This window comes from Canis lupus, chromosome 6, assembly GCF_011100685.1.
Source record: "Canis lupus familiaris isolate Mischka breed German Shepherd chromosome 6, alternate assembly UU_Cfam_GSD_1.0, whole genome shotgun sequence".
Taxonomy (NCBI): Eukaryota; Metazoa; Chordata; class Mammalia; order Carnivora; family Canidae; genus Canis; species Canis lupus.
This window is the reverse complement of record NC_049227.1, coordinates 15,166,470-15,193,989: the sequence shown is the minus strand read 5'-3', so window position 1 is coordinate 15,193,989 and position 27,520 is coordinate 15,166,470. Positions and strand designations below refer to the sequence as shown.

The 27,520-nt window shown below is 53.3% G+C and overlaps 1 protein-coding gene across 5 annotated transcripts in view; it reads right to left on the bottom strand.

Moving 5' to 3' along the window:
- MAD1L1 (mitotic arrest deficient 1 like 1) overlaps window positions 1-27,520 on the bottom strand; it is a 347,043-nt gene that overhangs the window by 186,222 nt on the left and 133,301 nt on the right. For 4 of the 5 annotated variants that reach the window (XM_038539652.1, XM_038539650.1, XM_038539651.1 and 1 more), the window contains one exon: window positions 19,402-19,546. In XM_038539652.1, the coding sequence (XP_038395580.1) occupies window positions 19,402-19,546 (145 nt within the window). Of the gene's footprint in view, window positions 1-14,112; window positions 14,223-19,401; window positions 19,547-27,520 lie in introns of those variants that run through there. The other variant, XM_038539654.1, reaches the window with a different exon arrangement.

Sequence of the window (27,520 nt, the reverse complement as noted above, 5' to 3'; positions counted from 1 at the left end):
AAGTTAACCAAAAGATTATTGACTCTGAACCACTCTCCCTGCATTTGACTGTTTTCCATTTGATGATGGATGATATTTAATACCTTCCAGTCTGAGTACACTCTGGGTCTGTAAATACAGATCCCACTTTATTGCTCCTTAATAACTATTACGAAGGCTAAAGCCTGTCCTCATCTTCAGGGCCTGATGTTCCATGCAGATCTCCTGGGAAAGGTAGCCAACTACATCCAACAACTGGCTTTCTAGAATGAAAACACACACACACGCACATGCATCCGTATGCACCCATGCACACACAGTGTACACAGGCAGAAATGCACACTCACATAGGCACTACATGGATGCTCACATACATACAAAAGTCACACAGCCATATGCATGTGCACAGTAACATGCATGCTTGTATGCACACATGTATGTATGCATACTCACACACACACTCTCTGATGCCCCACTCCCTGACATGAGGAGGCAGAGACAGACGGGAAGGAGGTCAGGTCAGAGTCAGGCACACCTGAGCCAGACACAGGCAGAGCTGCCTCCTACCTTTTCCCCTGGGTGCACTCAACTTCCCCAGCCATAGAACCCTTACCCATAAAATGGGATTCTGCAAATCCTAGCTCACAGAATCTTAAAAACAACCATATTTGGGGATCCCTGGGTGGCTCAGTGGTTTAGCACCTGCCTTGGGCCCAGGGTGTGATCCTGGAGTCCCTGAATCGAGTCCCACATTGGGCTCCCTGCATGGAGCCTGCTTCTCCCTCTGCCTGTGTCTCTGCCTCTCTCTCTCTCTCTCTCTCTCTTTCATGAATAAATAAATAAAATATTTAAAACAAAACAAAAAACAACCATGTTCATGAAAATAAGTTAGTTTGATGGATGTTAGCAGTCACTACCATTCATAAATGCTGACTTGTTCAGGTGCCCTACCAGGAGTCTGACATATGTTCACTACAACACAGGTCCTATGCACAAGTGTACATAAGCCCAGGGCCCAGCACAGATGAGCCGCCACCAGCAGCGCTACCATATCGCACATTTGGAAGCAGCAGTCTCAGTTCTGAAACCATTGATAAACCATGAGTGGCTGACCTGAGGGATGCTGAATGACAGCAACACCGCCCCAGGCGGAGAACCACTACACCAGGCACTACACCCTGGGCACAGCCATGCCTGCTACTACACCTCCGCCCACCCAGCCTCTGCTCTGCTCCAGGGGAGGAGTTGTGTGCATTACAGCATTTGTGTGTTTCTCAACCACTGAGCACGAGTATCACTGTGCCACCATTTGTGGGATTCCTTTATCGCTAACGTGTCACCTAGGAAGGTTTCAAGTGATTCTGCGTAGCAGGGAGATTTTTAGGAACACACGTGTTACATCAGAACAGAAGTGACTATAATTGTGTGCTGAACTATGTACTACACTTATGAGAGTCCTGGCTCACGATCACAAACACTTGCTCAGTGCTTGGATAGGTCCTGCCTGGTGCTAGGGTAGGGTACATATACATCCCCATCCAGGAGAGGAAGTGAGGGTTCAGAGGCAGGGTATCCTAAGGCAGAAGCACCAGCCACAAAGTGACAGTTTAGTTCCATCTTGGGTTTTCAGACCCTCCATCCCAGGCTCTTCCCCTAGAATGAAGAAATCAAAACAGAACGGCCAGCCCCCAGCCCAGGTGTTGACTCACTTCCTGACACAGCCAGGGATGCGACCTCTGGGCACCCACCCACCCCAGGCAGCCAATGGCCAAGGTCGCACACAGACCCAGAGGGGCTCAGAGAGAGGAGGAAGAGAAAGGAGTGGCCCAGCTGGCCATCAGGGCTTCCTCCTTCAGGAGGAGGACGGTGACTCCACACCCTCAGTGAGGAAGTCTTAGTGCAGCGTCAGGGACACAGGCAAATGCCTCTCCTTCGGGACAAATGGCTGCTGCAAGTCCCACCCGCCCCACTGAACACCCAGAAGGCTGCTACAGTTTTTGATTTTGCTACAGCTTGTGGTAAATTCATTCAGTAAGCTAGGAACTACCCCCACGGTATCAAGGAATGCTGAGTACCTGGCTTCCTTGGGGCTCCTGGAGGCAGCCTGCAGTGGGAAGGGGGCCACTGGAGCTGAGGGTGGGCAAGGCCCAGCTCCCAGAGAGCACGGGGTCCCTCTCACAAAGTGAGGGCATGGGGAGCCCCCAGACAGAAGGCGTGGGTCCTACCCCACACTAGGACACTGGGTCCCCACCCTGGAGTGAGGGACTGAGGACTTCCTCTCAGATGGAAGAACACTAGGTCCCTCCCCTAAAGGGTGTGGGCCACCCCCCCAGATGGAGGGCACATGGTCCCTCCCACACACAGAGAGTATAAGGACCCCCAGATGAAGGGTGTGGGGACCCTTCCTGAGATGGAAGGCACATGGTCCCTCACACTGAGTATGAGGACCCCCAGAAGGAGGCACAGAGACTCCTCCCCAGAGTGAGGGCATGGGGTCCCTCCTGTACCTGAGGGCACAAGCACCTTCCAGGACTCCCTCTCTGGGCAGTGACAGGGAGGACAAGTCAGGGGGAAAAGGCCAGGAACAGGGAGCTGCCTAGGGGCAAAGGCCAGGAACAGGGAGCTGCCTAGGAGCAGCCAGATGGGGGGGACCCAGCCTCAGTAGGCCTAGTGCCAAGCAGCCTCAGGCCAAGCGTAGCAGGGTTCCGGGTGCAGCCAGCAGAGGTCAAGGGCATCTGGGTGCCCCTGAACCCCCTCACAGGAGTGGCCTGAGGGCAGGTCCAGCAGCAGCAGGACCTGAGAGGCACCTGGCAAGGAGCCATGCTCTAAGCCATCACCAATGTCTACCTGCAGTTTCGTCTCCACCCAGGGGACAGGTTGTTCGGAGATGGAGATCTCTTCAAAACCGAGTTAAAAGGAGAGCAGGTCTTCACATGAGAGGGGATTCTAAAGTATGAGCAAGGACACAGGAGTCCTCCCACATCGGCCAGTAGCACTCCCAGCCCCTCTTGCCACCAGGGCTCGGTGGGCAGACCCAGGCCCCCCGCACCCCCCATACCCCACTCAGCCTTGGTCTCCCAGCACCAGTTAGGCCTGAGCTTAGAGACAGCAGCCCATGTCCCAGTGAGGACGCTCAGGTTTCTCCACCAGGAGCCATGCTGGGCTGCAGGTGTCTCAGGCTCTAGAGGCCTGGGGTAGCAGGAAGCCTCGGCCTAGCTGCTGGTGAGGAGAGGGAGGCACTCACCCCAGGACCTCAGGAAGCAAGAGAGAAAATACTTTAATGCCGTTACTTTAGAAACTCAATATTCACACAAAAATGCCACACAAGCAAAATATACAATGTACAAATGAAGACAGCACCGGCCCCCTGATCCCTGTCCCATGGGATTGCTCAGAGCCTGAACAAGTGGACAGGCATGTCAATGTGGCCAGCTAGAGTGCACAGGGCTCAAAAGCATTGCGGAAGAAACCCTCCAGTGGGAGGGTCCAGAAGAACCTGGGAGCTGAGGTTTCATCTGCTGCATAAAGGCATCTAAGAAATCAAGCCAAGGCTGGTGAACACAGCATCCCTGCCCCGCCAGCACCGGGCACTTGCCTGAGTAGGCGGCCAGACTCAGAGGAGGAAGCATCAAAATGAGGATACAAAGAGATGGACAGCATGCAGGGGACATCTGAGAGGAAGCTGTCTGTGTCCCCTTAGAGAACAGTGTAAGCGATGGCAGCAACCAGGCGGCCACCAGGCCTGTCTGATGGCCAAGGCCTGGCTCCTCCACCATGGTTGGGTACCCTTCAGGCAGGATGACCCCATGTTCACCTCCATGCAGGGAGCCTGCAACCCAGGGTGTGCACAAGACAATCCAGAGAGATACTACACATACTAATTTTTATCAATTTTATTTTTAAAAACTTTCTAAGTAATTATACACAGATTCAATTACTTAACACTTCATCATTAACCATAGATCACATACATGCTTTTCAAGTGGATATGCACAGGTAGGCCTGCACATAGCAAACCTCTTGCACATGTGCAGTCAATAAGTCAAGAAAACAGTGAAGCAGAGCCCTAGGTGGCCCCAGGAGGGCCCCAAGATGATTGCGCTAGAGGGAGGCAATGGACAGGACAGAGAGCAGCCTGCAGGTGTGCTCCAGAGAACAGGTGGGGGAACCAGGCTGAAACCAAGGCACCCAGCTCTGCTGTACCACACAGGCCACTCCCAGGACTGGGAGGAAGAAGGTACATGTCCAAGCCCTGCACTCCTGGGGCAAAGCCCTGTCCCTGCCCTGGGCATCAACTCCCTTTAACAATCATCCCCCCTCTGCCACTGGGAGCTGCCATCCTTTTAACCTTCACTGTTGGGGGGAAAAGACATCATTTTCCAAGTTGCTAGTTTTAAGTCACAGCATCCAATACAGACATGTATGTATCCAAGATCTTGCTGCAAGCACTTTTGATGGCCCCAAACACCCATCTGGTGGCAGGCAGGAAGGGGTAGCATCAGGAATGCCTGTCTCAGGAGCCCGATGGCAGAGGCAGAGAGCGCTTGTACACATAGGGCACAGCACAAGTGCCCAAATGGAGGCGGGAGGGGGCCACTCGTAGGCAAAGGCAGTGAGTAGAGACAGGAGACAGGGAGCAGAGGTGGGATGCTTCCTCTCACCTATCACGGGCTCTGAGCAAGTCACCCTCTCTGGAGCAATGAACATTTAACAGATATTTCCTGAGTGCCTACTATACATGAAGAGCCTCCTACAGCTAAATGCTGATGAACCAAACAGAAAAGGCCCATCTCTCTCAGGAGAGACAAAGAGGACAAGTGAGCCAAGCAGCTGGGGAAGCTAAGAGCCAGAGAACCAGGGAGAAGCACCAGCAAAGGCCCCGAGGCCTGCAGAAGTGGAAAGTCCAGGAAGCACAAAGGATGGGAGGCAAGATGTCCACCTGCCCCATCCCACAAAGCACATTCCAGGTGGGGCACAAGGAGGATGTACCAGGAGGAGAAGGTGCAGGGCCCAGGCAGCTAGGGAGCCAGTGATCAGGGACCAATGGTCCTGTGCAATGGGCATAAATTAGATCCTAAAAGACCGACTCGTGCCCTCCCAAGGGGCAGGAGTTACCAGCGATGTCCTTTTTAGACTGTTCAGATTTAATCTGTTATCATGAAATGGTGCCACAGGCAATCAGCCCTAGCCAAAGGAAAGCAAAGGGCTTCTGATCAAACATATGTCATGGAGACTGACACGAAGGAACTAGCTACATGGGCCTGGTGGCCAGGCTGCCCTGGGACTGTGAGCACCTCCCACCCTGCCTCCCCAAACTCATAGTTCTTGGTGAAGGCACTACCAGGCCACACAGCCCACACCCACCCAGGCTCACCCCTAAGGCAGAGGGTTCTGAAGCCCAGGATACCAGCACGGGCTGGGACTTCAGGGTTGCAGTCTCTCCTAAGGATGTGTGGAAGGTGGGGAGGAAGGTAGGTGAGCTTCTCTGAATCCAAATCCTAGGGCTGAGAGGGGAAGGTCCCTTGGGGGTTGGAGCCCCTATAGCAGGGCCTTGAGGCCTTGGGTGCCAGGCTGGCGCTGTTCCCACAAGTGAGAAGAAGGCTCAGCTGTCCTCTCCTCTCGACCCCTCCAGTCAATCCTTTCCAGCCCACCCACAGCAGTGGCTGGGGGAAGTTACATGTGCCACCCCTCCACATCCTCCCAAACTCTATCTTAATAAACATCTTCAAATTGGAGAGGAAACAGGCATTTTGTTTTAATTTCATTACATTTCCTAAAGTTGCTTTTCTCTCTAGGATGGTTTCTTCTGCCTCAACCTGGTTCCAGCTGCCCCCTTGGTAGGTGACTCAGTGACAGTGATGACAAGACGGGCCTTCTAACAACTGTACAAATGGCGTGCTCCCATAATAAAACAGGTGCACTATTTTACCTCGATGGATGTAAGAGAAATATCAGCCTAAAAAGGTAACCTGAAAGGACAATATATTAACACCTCAAAATTAAATTTTAAAGCAAAGAGGATCTCACCTCTCTGTGGGAAGAGGAAGGCTGCCATGCTAAGCAAAACAAATGTTAAAATAGAAACCACGGGCTGGGTGACATGCACTGCCCAACTCCAGGTATTTTTTTTTTTTTTTTTTTTTTTTGAGGATCAGGCAAAAGTTAAAGAAGGAGAGGAGAGGGGAGGGGAGGGGAGGGGAGGAGAGGGGAGGGGAGGAGAGGGGAGGGGAGGGGAGGAGAGGGGGGAGGGGAGGGGGGGAGGGGAGGAGGGGGGAGGGGAGGAGGGGGGGAGGGGAGGGGAGGGGAGGAGGGGGGAGGGGAGGGGAGGGGAGGAGGGGGGAGGGGAGGAGGGGGGAGGGGAGGGGAGGGGAGGGGAGGGGAGGGGAGGGGAGGGGAGGGGAGGAAGGTCGAAATCTGAACCTGAATTTAAAGGGTGTGAATCACCACCCAGGCCCTCTCCATGGCAGTGGGGGGCTGAGACCCCCGACTCACAAAAGAGCCACCAATTCCATTCTGCAGACTGCTGCTGAGTTCTGAGATCATTGGGGCAGCAGAGCCAACCTCCTGCCATTCCCCAGTTAGTGGGTGTGAGGCTCCATGACAAAGGCAGGGAGGAAGTACAGCACAGATCCTGCCCCTCAAGAGCTACCAGCCTCAGCAGGACAGCAGGTGCAGGTGTGGGGATAGCAGGACAGGGACTCAATGGGCAAACAGATAAACAAACAAACTCAGTAGGAGGGTGCGCCTCTGGGAGGTGGAGGGGATGCAGGGGGGACAGCACTACACTCACTAGAGGAGAGCAGCGTGTGACAAGGACCAGGACCGGATGTGTACAGTGGGGGGGCCTGAGACATCTGCAGAGACCTAATCAGCAATGCCAAGGACCAGCCATCTGTCTGGGCACTGTGCATAAAAACAGGTGTCACCACGGTGCACAATGCCTCTGCACAATGTCTCTGCGGCACAACCCCGGGCCTGGTCAACCAGGTCCCATTACACTAGCTCTGAAATGGACTGGACTTGCTGCTATTCAACAATGTCCACTGACCCACAGCCCAGGGACCATTTGGGAGCTGAACAGACAGGCAGGATCTTAGGTCCTTCCCAGGGCCACTTGCTCAAACTCTGTATTTTTCACAAGATCCAACCTGATCTGGAGGCACACAGAGGAACTCCACCCTAAAGGACCGAATTGTGCCCTCCCAAGGGGCAGTGCAGAGTCACTGGGATGACTTAACCTCTCTGGTCCACAGTGCCCTCATCTCTAACACGGAGGAGGTGGGAGTGATGAGGGGCATACCCAGCACACTGCCTGGCTACACTATGTGTCTAATGTCACCCCCCGTGTTGTCAGCACTCCTCTCAGCCCACCCAGGAGCCAACCACAGCCCTGTAAAATCCACCTACACCAAAGATCCAGAGCTCCCGCAGACCTAGTGAGAGCTCCTGAAGTCTTGCCTGGGGAGGACAGGCTGGGCATCAGGACAGAGAGAAGGGGGACAGCAGAGAAGGCCAGGGTACAGCCCCACCTGGTCACCATTCAGCTCCTCAGCCTCCTCATCTCGTCACAGAGACAGGGGCTTGGCAAGGCCCCCAAAACCATGTACCAGGTCAGTAGACCCAGGACATCAGTAAGGGCACATGTGTGGATGGGAAACCCTAACGATGCAGGTCCCAGAGTAGGACAGCATGGACATGCTGTGGCTTAGTGACCCTTACTACTCAGAAATGACCATGACTCCAACAGCAGCTTCGGTCCAATGATAACAGCTGGAACTGCGTCCTCCCCACCATCACCGACAGAAGGCTGAAAACAGATGGTACCTAACAGCACCAACCAGCTGCACAAACCAGGTGCGTCCCTGCCTATCTCTAAGGCCCCCCGGACCGTTTCAGACTTACACACATGTCAAGAGAAAATGTGCTCTGCATCCCCACACGGAGCACAGATCACTGTGCAGAATGAAGCTTGTGTGGGGGCTGGCTTCGGGCGGAGGGTGAGGACAGGTGCAGAGTGAGCACACCCAAGAGCACTCACTCTGAGACAGACACAAGCCAGGCACTTCCATGGCATGCTGGTTCTCAGGAGACAGAGCAGGGGCTGGGCGCTCTCAGCCTTACCTTCTATGCTACCAAAGCCCAGGAATTTTCAGCATTAAAAAGGAAGGTGTACAAGAGAAATCCTTTTAATAAGATTAGGAAACTTGTGGGCTCTGAAGGACAAAGGATGAAGATGAAGACATGGATCAAAAGCAGCTGCCATTAAAGTTCTTTTGGGAGAGAAACAGACATAATCTGCTTTTCACTGAGGTAAGAGGTCATGCTGTCCAGCTGTCAGCAATCCACCTGAGCTCAGGCGTGGGACAGCTGCTATTGCAAAGGGACCCTGCAGTGACAGCCAGTGGAGTACAATCAGAGTCTGCTTTCTGCCCTGGGCTCCTCCCCATCCAGGGCTCCTCTCCACCCAAGGCTCCTCCCCTCACACTATGCTCCTCCCCCACACTGTATTCCTCTCTACCCAGGGCTCCTCCCCTCACACTATACTCCTCCTCCCACTGCACTCCTCCCCACCATGTTCCTCTCCCTACTATTTTCCCCCCATTGTGCTCCTCCTTCATACTGTGCTCCCCTCCACTGCACTCCTCCCTGCCTAGGACTTCTCCCCCCACTGCTCTCTCTCACATACACTGTGCTCCTCCCACACTGAGATCCCCCCGCCACCCCCCACACTGAGCTCCTTCCCACCCAGGGATCCTCCCACACTGAGCTTCCCCCCCTCCCCCCCACACACACGGAGCTCCTCCCTGCCCAGGGCTCCTCCCTCAACTGTGCTCCTCCCCCACTGTGCTTCTCCCTGCTCAGGGGTCCTCCTCTCAGGACCCTAGTCCCCTTTGGTGTCACCTCAGTTAACCCACACAGTTGCCCATGAAAAGCAGACAAGTGCCCTGGGCTTATACGCATCCAATTACAAGCTCAGAGGTAAAATGGCCCAAGACCTGTTCAAGGAGGGGGGCCGGGAGGCAGAGGTCACCAGCAAGGAGCCAGACCCACCCACACAGCTCCAGTCTCAAGGTCATTCCCTCCTGCACCTTCAGGAACATGGCAACACTCCCACCTCATAGGACTTTGACACAGCTTTCTGGAGGAAGCACTGGTGTTAAAAGCATTTAAAGCAAAACATACTCTTTGTGATCCAGATATTGAAGTTGAAATTATGCATCAACACAAAAACCTGCACACAAGTATGTACAGCCACTTCCTTCAAAACTGCCAAGACCTGGAAGCATCAAGATGCCCCTCGTTAAGGGAGCATGCAGGTAAACTGTTATGTCCAGTGCTAAAGAGAAATGAGCCATCAAGCCATGACAGACATGGCGGAACCCTGAAAACATACTGCTGCTAAAAGAAGCTAGTCCAGAAAGGCTGCACACCTGATGACCCCAACTGTAGGACATTCTGGAAAAGGCACAACTACGGAGATGGGGAAAGGTCAGTGGCTACCCGGGCTTCAGGAGGATAGAAGGGTGGGCATGTAGGGCACAGTGGTTTTAGGGCAGGGACAGCATTCTGTGAGGTGACACCACAGGGGTGCATACATGACATCTTACATTTGTAAAATCACAGAATGCACAACACTGAGAGCCAGCCCTAACATGAGCCACAGACTTTAGTTAGAAATAATGGAACAGCAATGGTTCTTGGATCGTACCAAATGTACCTAACTGATGCAGGGTGTGAACAGCATAAGAGCCTGTTTTGAGGCAGGAGAAGAAGCACAAGGCAAGTCTATACTTTCCCCTTAATTTTTTTTATAAACATAAAACAGCTTTAAAAAAACAGCTTTAAAAAAACAGCTTTAAAAAAAGTCTATTAATTCATTCTTATTAACATAAATTTATTTATTTTTATTAACATAAAAATGTTAATATGTCATATACTGTATCATTTTATTTACATAATATCATTGAAATATCAAAATTAGCAGAGATGGAAAACAGAATATAGGAGATAGTGGAGTGGCTGTGCTTGCTTTTGTGGCACCATGCAGAAGGTCTCTGTGGCAGTGGTGGTTCCCTGAATCTACACATGTGCTAATGTGACACAGAACCCACCTCCCCACCCCCAAACATACACAGACACACACAAACACATATGCGTCAAATGCCTGATACTGCACTATAAGCATGGGAGAGGTTTCCAGGGCAGAAGCTGGGGGAAAGACACACAGAACCTGGTCCCACTGGCTTCACAACTTCCTACAGATCTATAGTTATTCAACAAATGAAAACAAAAACCCAAACCCACTGACCAGGCTCCAGCACAGGAGGTTCACCCAGGGCTCCTTCCCTAGTGGCCTCCAGAGCTCAGCAAAGTCACCACAGCAGTGGTCCCAGGCTCTCACTAATCTGCTCTGGCCCCTAGAGGGAGATACCCTTGGGTTTGGAGCACGGACCCAGTAGTTGTTCGGCCCCAGAAGTGCCCAGCACAGAGCCCAGCATGCAGGACTCACTCCGCCAGGATCTATGGGACAAGACAGCAAAGGAACAGGTGAGTAGGTATGGGTTCTTTCCATTCCTTCCCAGCATTCCATCTGCCTGCACTGTGACTCTGAGCATGGGACACTTTGCTTGAAGGTCAGCTTTTACAAATCCACAGAGACTATGAGAAAATACTTGGAACAGAACAGTAATAAAAATAACCCACATCAAAATTGATGGGGTAGGCATTTTTTGTAAAAATTCTTAGAAAACAATAAATAGGGGTGCCCAGGTGGCTCAGTTGCTGGAATATGCAGCCCTTGATCTCTGGGTCATGAGTTAAAGCCCCATATTAGGCACAGAGATCACTTAAAAATTTTAAAAAACACACACAAATAAGGGATTGCATTAATTCAATAAACAGTACCTACAAGAAACAAACAGCACATGTCATCCTCAGTGGCAAATTACCGAAGCTTCCTGACCTGCGTGAGAGAAGGACACTGCCAGCATCACTTCCGAGTGACAAGTCGACTGATGGTCCCGGAAAGAAGACAGGAAAGAAAAAAAGGAAAGGCATGAGGGCCAGAAAGGAAGAGGTCAGCTGTGTTATTCACAGAGGCCGGGCTCCCGTCTGCTGGAGCTGCTTTCCAAGAAGTGAGTTTAGCAAGACTACCGTGTGCAGGGGCAGCAGCCAAAACCTGACTGCATTTCCACACACCAGTAACATACATGGGATACAAGTCCTCAGAGATGCCATTAAAGCTGCACTGAAAACAGAAAATACTTGGGAAAATGTCTAATAACATGCATCTAACATGGGATGTTCTCCTTCAGAAGATAATGTGTGATGTCACATCTTCCCAAACTGATTTACAAATTCATTGTAATCCTTATCATGTTCCAGCAGTTTTTCATGTAAATGGACAGATCCTGAAATGTAGGAGGATACGCAAAAGACCAAAATTAGCCAAAGAATCTTAACAAATTTGAAGGTTCACAGATACTGACACATAAAGCTGTAATAATGAAGACAAGGTGGTAGGGTGAACAGAGACAAGAAGAGGCAATGGAAGAGAAGAGAGAACTCAGAGCTGGCCTGTCCATGAACAGCCTGCGATAGGTAGCAAAGGCCTTGTGACAGTCCACGGGAAAGGGCTGGTCTCTCAAAAAATGTTGCTGGGTCTACTGCATAGTCAAAGGAAAGAGGAAAAAATAATCTAAGAATTTTAAGTGAGGGGTAACTGATACACAGTGTAGGTGTAGGCATACAACCCAACAACCAGGTGTTTGTATATGTGGCAAGATGATCACCAGTGTAAATCCAATTAACATTTGGGGGAATATGATCCTGACACCTACTTCCTGTCACACCCAAACACCAATCTATAGAAGATGAGACAATAAAGCAGTTAGAAGAGAATAGCTATTTCCATGACTTTGGTAGCAAAGATCACATCCATCGAGTTCACCAAGGCTCAGAAGGCACTAACCTAACATAACAGAATCAGTAAGCTGGTCTGCACTAACATTAAAAGTTGCTACTTGTCAATGGACACAATTAAGAGAAAGGCAGCATGGTGTAGACGAGAGACGTGGTCGTACAGGTCTCCAATAAGAAATTCATGATCAGAATATGAAGAGAACTCCAGGAGAGAAGGAGAAACAGCCCCTAAATGCAGGGCCAACCTCGCTGAGCACCAGTGGGCCCAAATAATAGTGTGGCACCCTTAGAGCCCACCAGAGAAGGACTGAAGCCAGAGACACAGGTTCTGGTGCAGACCCAGGGGCATCCATGGGGGCTGGTGTCTGCCAAACAGCTGCAGCCCCACTGACACTGAGCGTGGTGGACATCCTCTTGTCAGCCAGCACTCCACACCCTGCCATGCCCAACACAGAGGAAGCCACCACCCACTCGCCCCCAGGAGTACTTCAAGCCCCATATTGGGCACAGCCACCTGCGTGCCCCCCAGCCAGGACTCCCACCACTCCCACCACCAGGACCTACACCCCACCAGGACCACCACCCATCCACCCCTAGGACCTGTACCCCACCAGGGCCACCACTCACCTAGCCCCCCCCCATGAGGACCACCACCCTACTCAGGGATCTTTCAAGGGTGAGACATCATCACTACCAAACCATGCACTCTGATCCCCAAGGTAGTAAGTAAGACACCAGTGATCTGCGTCCTCCTCTCCAAAACACCTCCACTATAGAATACAGAATAGGGGAACAGTTAAGATATAGAAAAAGAGTTAAGGGAAGCTTCTACTTCCATTTGTTTTTTTTTAATTTCTTACTAAAAAGTTAGCTTTTACTGCTGAGGTTCTATAAATAACAAAATTCTATAACCATATTGTGGAATATTAGGGGCACCCTGGAAATAGCTCATTTCAAATAGGAAAATGGTTTGTGTTCACCCAGTTCTGGAAGCCAATTTTCAATTGCTTAAAATAGTCATGGTATTTTACCAAGGTGATTACACTCTCAGCTATCAGTAACAATTAAACCCTTAGACTGGAGCCGCTTAATAAGGTCTCAAAATAAAACCACACACTCCAAGCGCTGTATGCTGAAATGTCAAGCACACAAATAGGACCCTTGATGGGACACAGGTGCCCAGAGCCCCACCAGCAGGCCTGTAGCAGGCCTGGCACAGAGCCGCGGCCGGCGGCAGGAGCACTGCACACACAGCTCTGCTCCAGGTAGGTAGTGGCCAGGGGGGTTTCTCCTCTGCAAGGACAGGGAAAGACCAGCAAACACCTGCTAGCCGGAGAACCGCCACCTTGGAGGCACCCTGAGGAGGAAGCACACCTGGCTGGTGTCTGACATGCTGCAGAGCTCACAGGGTTATTATTCCAAAGTGGACACATAGTGGCCACGTACCTGGCACTGAGTACCAAGCGGCAGACTAGCCACACCCCCATGCCAACAGCTGATGAACGGCTTCATAACCACGCTGGTGGGAGAGACAGGTCCCTGTGAGCCGGACCTAGGGCTGCGCGGGAGATTGCTATCGACCCATCAGGAACGTGCCTTTGAGCAACAGTCAGTCTAAGGCATCAGTCAGCACCAGGCAATCAATACCCACTCTTTCCCGGACTCAGCAAGGCCCATGAGTGCAGCGGGTTGGGGTGCAGACGGAATTAGGCCAGGAAGGGCCATCGGCTTCCAACCTGCTGAGCCAGGGAGAATGGAAATTTCCTGCCTTGGGACGGAGCAGTAACCTTGCAGGACAGCAAATACCCGAGAAGAAAGCCAGGCCAAAACCTCACGAAGGAAGGGTGCAGTCTGAGCATGGCCTCCATGGGTGGGGGTTATACCCACAGCTCCTGCCAGGAGGTGCGGGCTTTGACAGGGATCTGCAACCGGGACTCTAACCTGGGGGAAGGTACATATTAGAACCCCAGGGTCTCAGCAAACAGAGGGCTCGCAGCGATCAGCAGCACTCCTACTAAAATGGAGAAGAGAGAAGAGCAGCGTGGCTTCTGTGCTAGGTGACAGGAAGGCTCTTCTCATACCTGCTGATAGCCAATGGGCAGGTCTTTCCAGAGGGACCAACTGGTCCTGTGCACAGCAACAGCTTCTCTGAGCACTGCACCTGTCCCCTGACCTCCCAACACACAGAATAAGCGCACCTGCTCAACTCACATGAGATCTGTGAATGGGAGCACTCTGAGTAAAGGGTGCTGACTGCTCTTGGACTCATAGTTCCTGTGGCACACAGAGGCTAGAGGGGGGCCAGACTACCCCTTCTGGGTAGCACATGTCCCCCGCCCCCACACCCTCGTCCACCCTATCCCAGCATGCAGGACCACTCCCTACATTGTGATGCCTGCCTATAGGTGTCTGAGTTTCCAGGTCTTGGTGTCAATAGCACCCTCTCCTTGACAGCGCATATGGTAGGCCATGATGGAACATGGTCACCCGGTAAGACAAGGAGATTTCTGCAGACACAAAGACAGGGACCCTAAAGCCGGAGAATTAGGCTGCCTGGGTTGACCAAGTCACAAGAGCTTGGAGAAGCAGCGAACTTCACCAGTGCAGGCAGAAAAGGAAGCCACAGAGATGTGCAGTTTGGCAAGGCCTCAACCCTCCACCCCCTCCCAGGGCCGGCGGGACCACAGGAAAAACCTGTGAAAGAATATGAGCAGGTGCTTAGCAAGGACAGCTGGCACAAATAGGATCCCTGTTCTACAACCACAGAACTGAACTCCACAACAGGCCCAATGACCCTGGGCACAGACTCTCCCTGACAGCCTTAGGACCACTGCACCACAAGGGCGGAGCTGACACCTTGATGCATTCTGCTAGGGCCTGGGGATCAGGAAGCAGCTGGGCCTGCCCAGAACTCTGAGATGACACACTCATGCCATGTCCACTGCCACGGCTGTGGTGCCATGACCGAAGCAACAAAAAAACGGCAAACACAGACTTCACATAAGGAAGAGCTGTGCTGGCCTGGGTCCCAAGCCCTATGCCTGGAGACCCAGCTCAGAGCCTCAGCCCCAGACATACCATCCGACCACCACCCCCGGTCCAGCAAGGAGCAGCCTGTCCCCAGCTCTCAGGGGTCACTGATGCAGGGTTCCACAATCACACTCCTGGGCATCCACTCAGAGGAATGAAAATTCACAGCCATCCAAAATCCTGGGCACCATCGTTAGCAAGGGTATTTGTAACAGCAAAACCTGTAAACGCCCTCCGAGTTGTGCAGTCCTGCTCATTCGCAAAGAGGAACTACCTACTGACATTCGCACAATCCAGGCAAATTGAGGCAATCCACTGAGTGGAAAAGCCAGTCTCAAAAGGCCACACACTGTACAATTCCATCTTTACCATGCTCTTGAAAGGACAAAATTTTATTAACAGAGAAGAGATGGGTGGCTGCCACGTCAAGGCCGTGGTGTGGCAGGTGAGGTGGGCATGACTGAGCATGTGTGAGGCCGTGTGGCACCCTGCAGGCGGTAGTGGGGACACAAATCTATGTGTGAAAACAAGACAGAAATACACACGCATGTGCCAGTATCAGATCGCGGTACCATAATTACATAAAATACAAGCACTGGGGAAACGGTGAAGGATATAAGGAACCCTTCTGTGCTATCCTTGCAACTTTCTATGATCTATAATTATTTCAAAACAAAAAGCTAAAAATATAAAAAGTCATCACCTGGGGCTAACAGCATGGAACAACTGGGTGAGGGGTATCGGAGTGTCAGGGATGCCGGGAGTTGGAGTTGGGGGTGCTGGGATGACCCACACGGTGTGGGTTGGAAGGGGACCCGTCCATATGAACACGTCTGGTTTATGGGAGCTTGGGAAAAGACACAGGGAAATGTTTATGGATGTGCTTGTACAGAGAAGCCAGGACACACACACACATACACACACACACACATTTCCTGGCTGTGAGCTGACAGGGCCACAAAGACCTAGCACACCCACACCATTCTGCAGAGAAGCGAGCAGAGTCCTGGAGCAGCAGCTGGCACAGGGCTGGGCAGGAGATGCTCAGGATGAGCCCAAGGACCTGCAGCAGCAGCAGATGATGAGGAAGGATGAAGGGCTCAGCCCTCACACTGAGCTCAACTGAAAGAACTCCCATTGGCCAAAGCAATAAAATCAAGTAGCTGGATTAAAACCAAATTCTAAAGTCAATATCTACAAGTCCATTTGCTATAAATAAATGGCTGAATTAAAGAATAAATAGGGAGGAGAGCTGAATCTCATGCAGAAAAATTCGGAACAGGAACTGCTCTGCCCTCATGGAGGGGTATAACCCCCACACTCACGGTGTAGCTGTGCACGGTGACTTTCTCCCAAGTCCACCATGTGGATGGATAGATCTGGCAGACATAGCTAAGCCGCACAAGCGAGATCCGTATCCACACAGGTAAGTCATGTTGACGGCCAGAGCCTTTCCCTCCAGGGTCTCCTCTGAGCCCGTCCCCCAGGTGACCAGGAGGAAAGCCTCACAGCACGCCCACTGCTAGAGGGCACCGAGCTCGGGCCACCAGTGGCCCATCATTCACTAAGACCTTCAGGAGGGTCAAGTGAGCCACACACACCCCTGCCACCAGCAAAGCCTTCTACCAGTGTGACCGCCAACCTGTCCAACCAGCTTCATCCCACACTCCCTCCACAGACCTCCTGAAGCCTCCCTTCCCTGAGAGGGCCACATACCCACTGTCCACATGCCACAACCGCCGAACCCACCAGCCCCCACTTCCAAGCAGACTTGCAGCTCTGACACAAGCTCACACGGGGTGGAGAGGCCGGGTGGAGGCAACTGGTTGGGGATGGGGAGCTGCATCCCCACAGCATGGGGTGACCCAGAGCCTCCCATGACAAGGGGACACATCTGTGGCTGCTATTTTTTCTTTTATAACTTATCTTACAACTAGAAGTTTGTCCCTTTTGACTAGCACCACTCATTTCTCCTAGCCATAGCCCCTGCCTCTAGTAACCACCAACTTGTTTCCGGTATCCATGAAGTTCAGTGTTTTAAGATTCTGCATGTGAAACCATAGTGTATTTATGCTTCTCTGACATTTCACTTATTAGGACAATGCCCTCCAGGTCCAACCACATTGTCACAAATGGCAGGATTTCCTTTTTTCATGGCTGAACGATATTCCATTGTGCCCCTATGCCATCTCTTCTTGGCACACTTACCCACTGGCAGGCACCCAGGCTGTCGTGAAGGATGCCACATGACGGTGGGGATACACACACCTGTTCCACACAGATTCCACTTCCTTCAAGTCAATGCTCAAAGTGGGCTTGCTGGATGGTGCGGTGGTCCCAGGCTTTGATTCTTCAGGGACCTCTGTCCCATTTCCTCCTTTCGTGGCTTTCCCAGGCCTCGCCAGCACCATCCACACGGGAGCCAGTTGGGCTGGCACACAATACCCCTGCTTCTTCCGAGGACAGCAAAATGGGGATCCAGAGGGACTGAGCACCTTCTCTGAGGTCACCGAGGAAGGTCCCCCCACTTGTCACCCCGGGAAAGGCCATGATGTCAGGGACTGCAGCCTGGCCTCGCCTGTACTGACAGAATATCAGGTCCAAATATCCCCCGGCCACATGCAGCCCCTTGTCCAAGCCAAGGACATGCCCTCTGGGCAGCTGTGCTGTCCACCTCTTGCTCGCTCTGTCCCCACGCGTCTGGACCGACACGAGTAGCACCTTCGTGCCCATTCCCCCAAATCCTGCAAGGCGACATTCAGACTGAGCCCTCAGGCCTCAGCTCAGCTATGGCTTCCGCTCCAACAAGAATTCCGTCACACGGGACATCTAGGTCAGCTGGGCAGCCAGCTCCTCATTTCGGTTCAGCTCATGACCTCAAGGCTGTGAGATCAAACCCTGCATCAGGTTCTGTGTTCAGCAGGGAGCAGTCAGCTTGAGATTCCTCCCTCTCCCTCTCCCTCTGCCCCTCCTTCTGTATATCCTTTCTCTAAAATAAAATATAAATCTTAAAAAAAAAATTCCAGCACAAATGGCATGTGTGTGTGTCGCTGCTATCTGTCCCACTAGACTGTAAGCACTAAAGGGCTGCCATGACCCCACATCTGTGCAGAGAGGACCTGCTGGCACGCTGTGCATGCTGGGGAAGGAAGGGAGGAAGAAGTGGGAGCACAGGAAAGCAGCTCCATACCCTAGGCTGTAACCAACCACAAGCACCCAGGCAAAAGGACCATGTCCTCCTCTCTCTCAGAAGGCAGCCCAGGTTCCAAAAGTGGCTCATAAGGGCATTCTGCACAACTCCCCCACAAGTGCCACCTGCAGAGCCAGGACGTCAGGGGCAGCTGGGGCCGGTGTGCGGAGGTCAGCTGAGCCTGACCTGGGAAGCCCCTGAACGCAGGGTGATGTGATGCCAAGGCTCTTCAGGGATAACATGGCATGGTAAGAAATGTGCTGCAGAAGCCATAAAATGGCAGACTTTTAGTAGTTGAAATATGACTTGTCCTCTCAAGGCTCTATAAGCAGGAGGTCCGAGAAGCAAAGAGCATGAGGCACAACTCCTGGAATCCCCCAGGTGGACTGCCATTCCCTGGGGTAGCCCACTCGGCCCACACAGTGTCGGGTTCAGGGCAGACAGGAAGTTTCTTTGCCCAGCAAGCTGGACACCTGACATCCGTGCCTGGAGAACGTCTAGGGATGGATTCAGGCTCTCTCCTTCCTGTCTTCTGAAACTTCAGCACTCAAGCTCCCACAGACAACCTCAAATCGTGCTCCAGCAGACTGTTGAGCCAGACAGCGGAAGCTCTTCAGGACAAGGACAATTAGAGAGATCCCAGCCCCACATATGAGGCTGAGAACAAGAACATTCTGCCCAGTGCATCTGGATCTGGAAGACAGTTTTCATTCCAGACCACAGGCCACGGACCCACTGCCATTTACCCTGGGCTCATGGGTCGCTGAAGGAAGGGAAGACTGCCCCTGCCCACAGCCTAGAGCAGGGTGGACCCTGCCTGCGAGCCAGAGCCCCATGGGTCGGCATAGCCCCAGCCCTACCCCTCACCAGGAGCACTGGGTCTCTGGACAGCCATCCAGAAAGGGGCCCACACCTGGGCCCTCGGAGTCTCAAAGAGACCACCCCGGGTTTAAGGAAGTCTTTGCTGTTAGAACCCTGCTAACATGACAGGATAAAAGCACAGCCTGAGAAAGTCGCCACAACTACCTACTTTAGGTGCAGGGAAGCTGATGGTCCTCTGAGGGGGATGCGCAGCAGCTCCACACAAGCCTGACTGATCAAGAAGGACATAAACCACTGTGGTTAAAAGTGCCCTTAGTTTGGTTGTGATCTCAAGAGCCATGGGTGCCTGGGAACCAGACACTATGTCTGGACATGGAAGGGATGGGCTGGCAGCTGCTGGCCAGGATGGCAGGCCTCTTGAGCAGGGCCAGCCTGGGCACCCCCACCATGCCCTGTACCTTTGTCAGCAACAGAACTCGCTTCTGGAGTCTCCGTGCCAGGGCCTCCTGCGTCTCCCGCTTCTTCCTCTCCTCCAACAGCTGGCTGCTGACCTGGCGGACCTCCTCCTGGAGCTGCTGCCGGACTTTCTCCAGCCCACGGGCACTGCACAAGAAAGGCAAAAGGGCAGAGCAGTGAGGCCCGGCCTGCAGAACACGACCCCAGCCACGGGTCCCCCAAGACCAGGACATGCTCGTCACGCAGGTCCCAAAATAGAGCCACACGTGCAACCGGCACGCTGCCATTTCCTCGCTGGTGAATAGCTACTTAGAGCTTTTCAGGAGTTTCTGGATTTCAAAGAGACACCCAGGGTGATCCCAGAACACGGCAGGCGGCGGGGGGAGGGGGGAGCTCAACCCCACACACAATGGGAAAAATTGTCAGCAACACAGAGCTTTGGGAGAAAGCACTTCTGAATGAGCTAAATTACCAGCAAGCATTTCCATCCGGATCACAGCAGCCAGATGTGCAGTTGGTGTTGGGGAGCCCCCACCATCCCAAGTTAGGGTCCACTCCCCCCAGAGCTGCCCTGCCGGCTGCCAGCCAGGGGCTCTGACACTGGGGCAGGGGCATCCTGTGGTGGCTCCTCACAACCGGCCAGACCCCCAGCAGGCCAACCGTCCCTGCAGGTCCTGCTTGGGCCAGTGGCCTCCGAGTCATCCCTTCAGGGACCTGCTCTCCTGCCCACCTGCATGCTAACATGCAACTCCCAGGTATAGCCTCTCTTTCCCACAAAATGCCCCCAGTCCCTCAGTCCTGCCCAGGGGCTGCTCTCTGCTTCTAACATGTTTCTGAGCAGCCAACGGCAGCCAGTGCCTGACACCAGCAGGAAAAATCCCTGACTCCCAAGACTATGCAGTCTCAGGATTCTGCACCCAGGGTGACTGATGAAGGGGATGAGGCTCTGGGGAGCCCCCCCCCCAGGAAGGGGGTTCTGTGGAGAGGGGCTGTGAGGAGAGGCATCCTGGGAAAGGCCCCTGAGCGAGGAGCTATATCCCCTCAGGGCACAGAAGGCACCTTTTTCCAAGGGAAATTCTTAAAATCTGCAAAAACCCCCAGAAGCAGAGCACCAATAGGACTGCACTGTCAGAAAAAAAAAAAGAAAAAAAAAAAGGACTGCACTGTCAGGTGACATGTGCAGCGCTCAAAGAGGCGGTACGGGTGAGACAGGACTGAGTTGGGGCTCGGCCGGAGGGCCAGGGAGGGGACCTGTAGGCTCAGCCACACCTGGCCTCCAATCATGTCCTCTTAGCTTTGCGCAACTTGAAGAAAACCTTCATCAGTGAGGATGGCAGACAGTGCTCTCTCTGGAGGTGGCCTCCACCATGCTAATTTCCTCTCCCAGATGTAAGCACAGGGTTTTGTTATTAGGTTTAATTTGGAAATGAAAGTGGATCACACATGGAGAAAGCGAGGACACGCTGGGTAAAGAGCCCTGTCTGGGTGCCCGAGGTTGGCCGAGCACAGGGACCATTGCTCGCTCGCACTTCATTTTGGCCATCCTGGAGTCTTACACTGAGGTGTGACCCACTGTACCTGCCACCTCCAGGTGTTCCATGACCAAACACATAAAAACAGGCATAAATGTTCACTTGAAACAGAGGCTATTAAGAGGCTATTTTGGGGCACCTGGGTGGCTCAGTGGTTGAGCATCTGCCTTTGGCTCAGGTTGTGATCCTGGAGTCCTGGGATCCAGTCCCACATCGGGCTCCCTGTATGGAGCCTGCTTCTCCCTCTGCTTGTGTCTCTGCCTCTCTCTGTGTCTCTCATGAATAAATAAATAAAATCTTAAAAAAAAAAAAAAAGGATGCTATTTTGAGTTCTAACTCAATCTAAAACTCTGCATAGGTCAACCTAACAATCAAGCACTGTGGCATCGACCCCAGAATCACTGAACTCAGGTGGGCAGCTCATGAAGGCTTGGAATCAGTGCTCCCGCGCTGGCTGGTGCACACAAAGGCACAACCACAGCCAACCGTCCAACCAAGCTGCTCAGAAGCTCCCCAGAGTACAGGTTCGGTGGGGACAGCCCTGGGGGAATCTGCCAAGCCCCAAACCCTGCCAGGTGGGAGCACAATGCCCTCATAGCCACGTGGGGGTCAGACTGGAGACCACACCCCGAGAGCTGCTGGCAGCCAGGAGGGAAGCCGGGGCACAGGACACCCACATCTTAATCTGGGGCTGCCAGCTCACTGGGCAGACCCTTAAAGAACCAGTGGGCCTCTGCCCCCAGTGCCTGGCCATAGCCCACAGCCTTGCCCTGAGATGTCACAGAAACAAGTGTATCAACTGAGAGGCAGCACCACCATGTGTCTGATGGAACCTGCAGAAAGGTGACTGGGCCTAGGCCCAGGTAGGTGAAGCCCTCGTGCATAGTTAGAAAGAATGCCTACCCCTCCTGGTGGTAAAATGCTTTCCATGAAACTTGGATAGGAAGGAAGAAAGCCAGAGGACACATGACCCTGCAAGGTTGGCACTAGGCAGGCAGCCCTGGCCTGAGTGTGTTCTCTGCCCTGCCCATAGCCGCAGGATAAGCACCATCCTCAAAGTTGTCGGCCTGTGTCCCCAAGGCCTGCCCCGAGGCCTGACACTCGGTCTGCACTCAACTGCTCAAGAGACAGAACTATAGGTAAAATCCACCTTCAGGACACCTCAGGGGAGCCACCAGATGCTCTGTAGAGGCTTGCCCAGCCCAGCACCATCAGCACCAAGAGGCACTCAGCAGCCTGCCCGGTGGTGACCAGCCCTACATGAACACAGAGATGAGAAGCGCAGGTGTGACCTCGTGGGGCTGCACGCCGATGGGGCTCAGAAACCGCACAGCTTCCATGAACCAAGAGTAGGAGACAAAAAGGGTCACTGTTGCTGTCAAGCCATAACAGAGACACAAAGAGAGAGAGCCCTGACATCATGGAGCAGCCACCACAGAAAGCAGGGCTGCAGGCACTGAAGGAAAGGGGGGGGACACCATTGAACCTAGTAAGTCAGATGTCTGCGGGGGCCCCACAGGGCAAAGCCGAGTGTGGGGAAGGGGATCCATGCACACAACTCAGTCACTGTGACCAGCACAGGACAGTCGATAAGTAAACATACCAGGTATGCCCAGCACATGAAGAGACATCCAGGAGGTGGCACGCAAGGCAGGACTCAGGGGTCGAGGGCATGGCTCCATTACACAGGAAAGAAGCAGGGGAGAGGGACCCCAGTGTGGACAAGGAGGGAGCTTGATGCAAAGGGCATTAGAGCAGATGAGGAAATGGGAGACGGGGTGTGCAGACCACCCTCCCCATGGAGACACTCCTTCAGCTGCAAAGGCATATAGAGCACAGGCTGCAGGCAAGGAGTTGGAAAGGGCTTCACTTCTGTATATAAACTCCCTGGAGACAGAGTAACAGCACACAGCACACACAGCCCCATGGCGGGGATCCTGGCCTCACAGAACACAGGATGAGAAACAGCAAGGCCCTCAGGACAAGGACGAGAAACAGCAAGGCCCTCAGAGACAAGAAGCCCAGCCTCCCACAGGAGCAGTTTTCTGACGTTTCCACAAATCCAGGCCAAACTCTGAAAGAGCTGTTCAAACCACTAGCCCTCGGGCGGCCCTGCCTCCTCCCCCACATGCCGAGGGGCGGAAAGGGACCCCACGTATGTGCCGAGCCCAGGGCCCTGACCCATGACACTAGTGCCCAGATGGCCAACTCTTCCCATCGGGATATTCTCTCTGGTGAAACTCAGCCTTTCTTGGGAAGCAAAGAAGAGAACACTCATAAAACATTAAACCGCTAGTTCCAAGAGTAAGCTGAACTCTTGGGGTCACTGGCATTTCTGCAAGCCTTTGGGAGTTCAAAACAAAGTGCTTAGTGCTTGAAGGAGAAGTCGGCATGCCTATCGACCAATGCCTTTTTGAGCTGGCATCTGTTCAGACAAGGTCTGAGCTTCTGAGAACCATCTTTGTACTATGGCCCCTTCACGTCATCCTCATCAGAAAAGTCCCCACCTGAGAACACCTACCTTCAAGGAACAGAGGACACAGCTCGCTCTGAAGCAGCAGGAGACATTTTAATGACCTTCTTGGAGACATGGAGGATGCAGGCTCTGGCCCTGATCCCGCATGACCTCTGCAGCCCCCACCCCCGGCTATCTGTGTTCTAGTTCCGCCCACCACTGCAGGCAGCCCAGGTGCCCAGGGAAGAGCATCAGCCACCTTCCCCTGTGCTGAAGAAGGCCCATGGACTGGCCACCATCCCTGGGAAGGACCTGGACAGGGTGGTGCTGTCCATCCAGGAAGGAGTCATCCCTAGTACAGCTCCACGCCTGCTGTGGTACCAGGGCTTCATGCCAAGTCTTGCCCGGCTTGTAAATACGAAGGGTGCAAACGCTGACAGCCATTGCCAGACTTGAACTCAAAACAACTCTGAGCCAAGTAAATCTTCAACCAGGACTCAGACAAGAAGGTGCTCGCACATAAGCACAGTTCATGCTGACCACTGCTGACCACTTCCCGAGAGCACTAACTGCATGGCACAAGCTAACCCATGGGGTCTCCAACAGGTGAAAGGGTAAATATGACATGTGCATGCATGCTGGTTTCTAGCAAATACACTTTCGTGCGAAACCAAGAAAACATTAACAAGGTTTTATTCACACTTTTGAAAAATCCCTAAAGCATCTCCTTAGGATCCTAGGAAATGCAGATTAAACCATAATGCATCTGGTCCTTAAGTTTTCCTCAACTGACAGGTAAATTATGGCCCCAAATGGCTCACTCCCTCACACGAGGTCCTCTGCGCCCCATAGGGCCACTGCCCAGGCTAAGCCACCATCAAGAGCAGGTGACCCTGTTTTCTGTCCAGGGTATTTGGGCTCCCAGGGTGAGTCAGGATGGATGGACAAGCACAGGTCCAGCCCCAGACAGCACAGGGCCTATCCCAACCACAAAAAGGCAGCCAAAATGTTGGCCCCATTGAGGCTCAGCAGGGAATGTTGAGAGGCTGAACATTCTAGAAATCTGTCCAGCAGAAGGAAGGGGCAGGTCACAGAAAGGACAGGAGAAAGCTAAGGTCCAAGAGTGGACAGCAGGTCAGAACAAGCTGGTTCAACACATGTTACTGGCAGACACAGGACACACACCTAGTTGGGGTATCAGGCCAGGCTCGCAGCTCATACTGTTTCACCATTAGCTGGATGGCTCAGGGTGCCAGGATGACACCCAGCCAGAGGGAACCCAAGGAACAGGGCAGGTGCACAGAGTCCTGTAGGGGCCAAACTCCAGCCAACTGAGAGCATAGTGAGGGGGCAAAGGCCAAGGGGAACCCCCTGACCTGGGTGAGGAGTGACAAGGGCCCAGGCACAGGGAAGAGGGCAGGGCAGCTAGTCTCCAGGACCAAGGGGGCCATGTAGGCTCTGGGTGATCTCAGAGCCATCCCAAGCTCAGGGCTGCTTGCTGACAGTCAACCTCCAGCCAGAGGGGTGCATGCAACATGGATTCCCTTATGGACTTTGGGTTTTCTTCTAGAAAGTGTAGCAGGGAGGATACAGTGGATAAGCACATGTTCCACAGAGCACAGAGAAACCACAGGTCACATGCTAAGCAAGCTGACAGGGGCACAAGGGCCACACAACTCAGCTCCTTCCCAACCATACCAGCCCCCTTGCCTCTGCCCCCTGGGTGGCGGTGCACAGTGGGCGCACGCTAGGCACACAACCTGGAACACTCTCCCACCTCCCAGCCTCTGTGATACCCATCAGACCACCTTCCCTCCTGCCATCTTACTTCAGATCTTTATTATTTGTGCTCATGGCACAATTTCTATGTTCACATCTGTTTATCTGCTTCAAGCCTCTGTCTCTGACTGTGTTCCATGAGGCACGGGTGGTATTTACTCACCACCCACACCTGAGTGCACGCAAGAGGTCTTCAAATGCTTGCCTTACACTTTTGGAGGATGGCCAGCCTCCATCCCCAGTCTGGTCCCTGGAGTTCACAGACAGCTCGGGGCTCCTGGACCAGCCTCTGATTAGAGGACAGAGAAAGAGGGGGATCGGTCCAGTGAGGGGTGGCTTGGGCAAGGATGCAGTAAAGACTCCCAGGAGTGGAAGGCAGAGGGACACACATGGGTTTTGGGAGACTTGACCAACAGGAGGGGAAGGTGGGAGTCTTGGAAGGACCCCGCTCACCAGCAGACACGCTCAAGGCCAGGTTGAGGAGAGTGTGCCCTGCCCAGCTCTTGGAGGAATCTACCAGTGACACACACTGCACACATTCTGAAATGGAATGCCTTCATGAGTGACCCTGGCAGAAATGTCCAACAGGACACCACGCCAAACACTGCACATACATTCTGCAGCCACAAGAAACATGCACCCAGCCATGTTTATGGGGACGTGGCAGGGAGCCACATGATAGCTCAGGAAGGCGGGGATGAGTCCACAGGTGGTACATGGATACTGACTGCAGAAACACTCTCCCAAAAGCAACCCTGTGCCAGGGGCAGGCGTCTACTCCCAATTCCCTGCCAAGTGAGATTCTTGCCACCACAGTGCCTGGAAGCCATTACAGTGCACACAGCCCACAGCCCAGGGCACTCAACAAGAGTGGGACACTAGCAGTGGCTTCCAGAGAGCCCTAGATTCCTCCGGCTAGAGATTTCCAATAACCCTGGTGTGAGCCCACTCAGCATCTGACTGGTTGGATGCTCCCAGGAAGCCTGACCTTCCATTTCTTCCCTGGCAGAAAGGAAGCCACTGATCTCTGCCCTGCTTTGCCTAACGGGCAACAGGGAACCTAATGAGACACATATCAAAGTGCAAAGCAAGTGTGAATCCCTCTGCCATGCCCCTGCCTACACGGGGGGCAGGAGAGGGGTGCACAAGCAGATCTCCCACCTGCATTCAGATGGGGTGGAGAAGCCATGAAGTGGCCTTCTCCAGTGCCTGGAAAGGCCTTGACAGACCCCCAGCTGAGATTTGCACCATGATTTACTTTCTGAAGCTGTACGTGGACCAGAAGGTGAAAACAGAAGAGGTCAGCAGCCAGGATCTCCACAGAAGTCAGAACTCAGAAATCGGTCTCCTGAGCAGACAGGCTGCCCAGCAGGTGACAAACCTTCTGAGCAAAGGACACCCCTGCACACCTAGTCCTGCTGACCCACAGGAAGAGAAGGAGGGCCCTGCCAGAGTCGCACGGCTGGAGTGTGTGCACAGGGGCACCCTCCCACCACAAGGTCAGTTCTGAGCAGCACAGGGAGGGCACGTGTTGGGGCCAGCAGTGCAACCACAGGCTCGTCAGTCTGGCTATGTGCTAGCTGTGGCACGACGTGTACCACATGCAGGGGAAGGAAGGGACAGGAGGGCAGAGGTGGGCTGTGCCTCCTCTGTGGGTCCTGCTCAGACTCCCCAGAGGGCCTGCCTTGGCAAGGGAGCAGTGACCCTCACCCCAGCGCCCTCGACATCAGGGCCAGACAGCACGCAGCTATCTTTGTGCATGCCATCTGATTCCCATCCTAAATGCCTCCAAATGTCATTACATATCTCTCTGAAAAATAAAGAAACGAACCTAAACAACAGAAACAAAATCAGAGAAAAGGAACGTTGAAGAATTTGCTCAGAGGCAGGGCAGGCAGAACAGGCCAGGCGGCGGCCATGGGCCCTGGCGCCAACCCGCAGGTCAGATAGGTCCATGCTACACACCCTCCTGAATGACCTTGAGATGTGAGAAGGAGAATTGGCCTTGCGGTTTCAATTCAATCCCACCATGATGAATAATCTGATTTAGCTGATCAGTGCCCAGCCTTCAAACCCACAAGTGGGGCTGGCCCCAAATCACAGCCATGGGGAGTCCACGTGAGGCGAGCTCTGTGTCCCCCAGTGCTGGCGTGCCAGGCATGTGGCAGAATGAGCTCACCACCCACCCCAGGCCCCTGAGACCCGACACACGAGGACACAGCAGAGGGCATTCAGGGCCTCAAGTCCTACGGGGCAGCTGCCACACACCCTGGAGCTCCAGACTGCAGGTGTTGGCAGGTTCAAGGGAAACAACAGCCGTCACATAATTAAAGCAACCCTACTGTCCAGCAACAC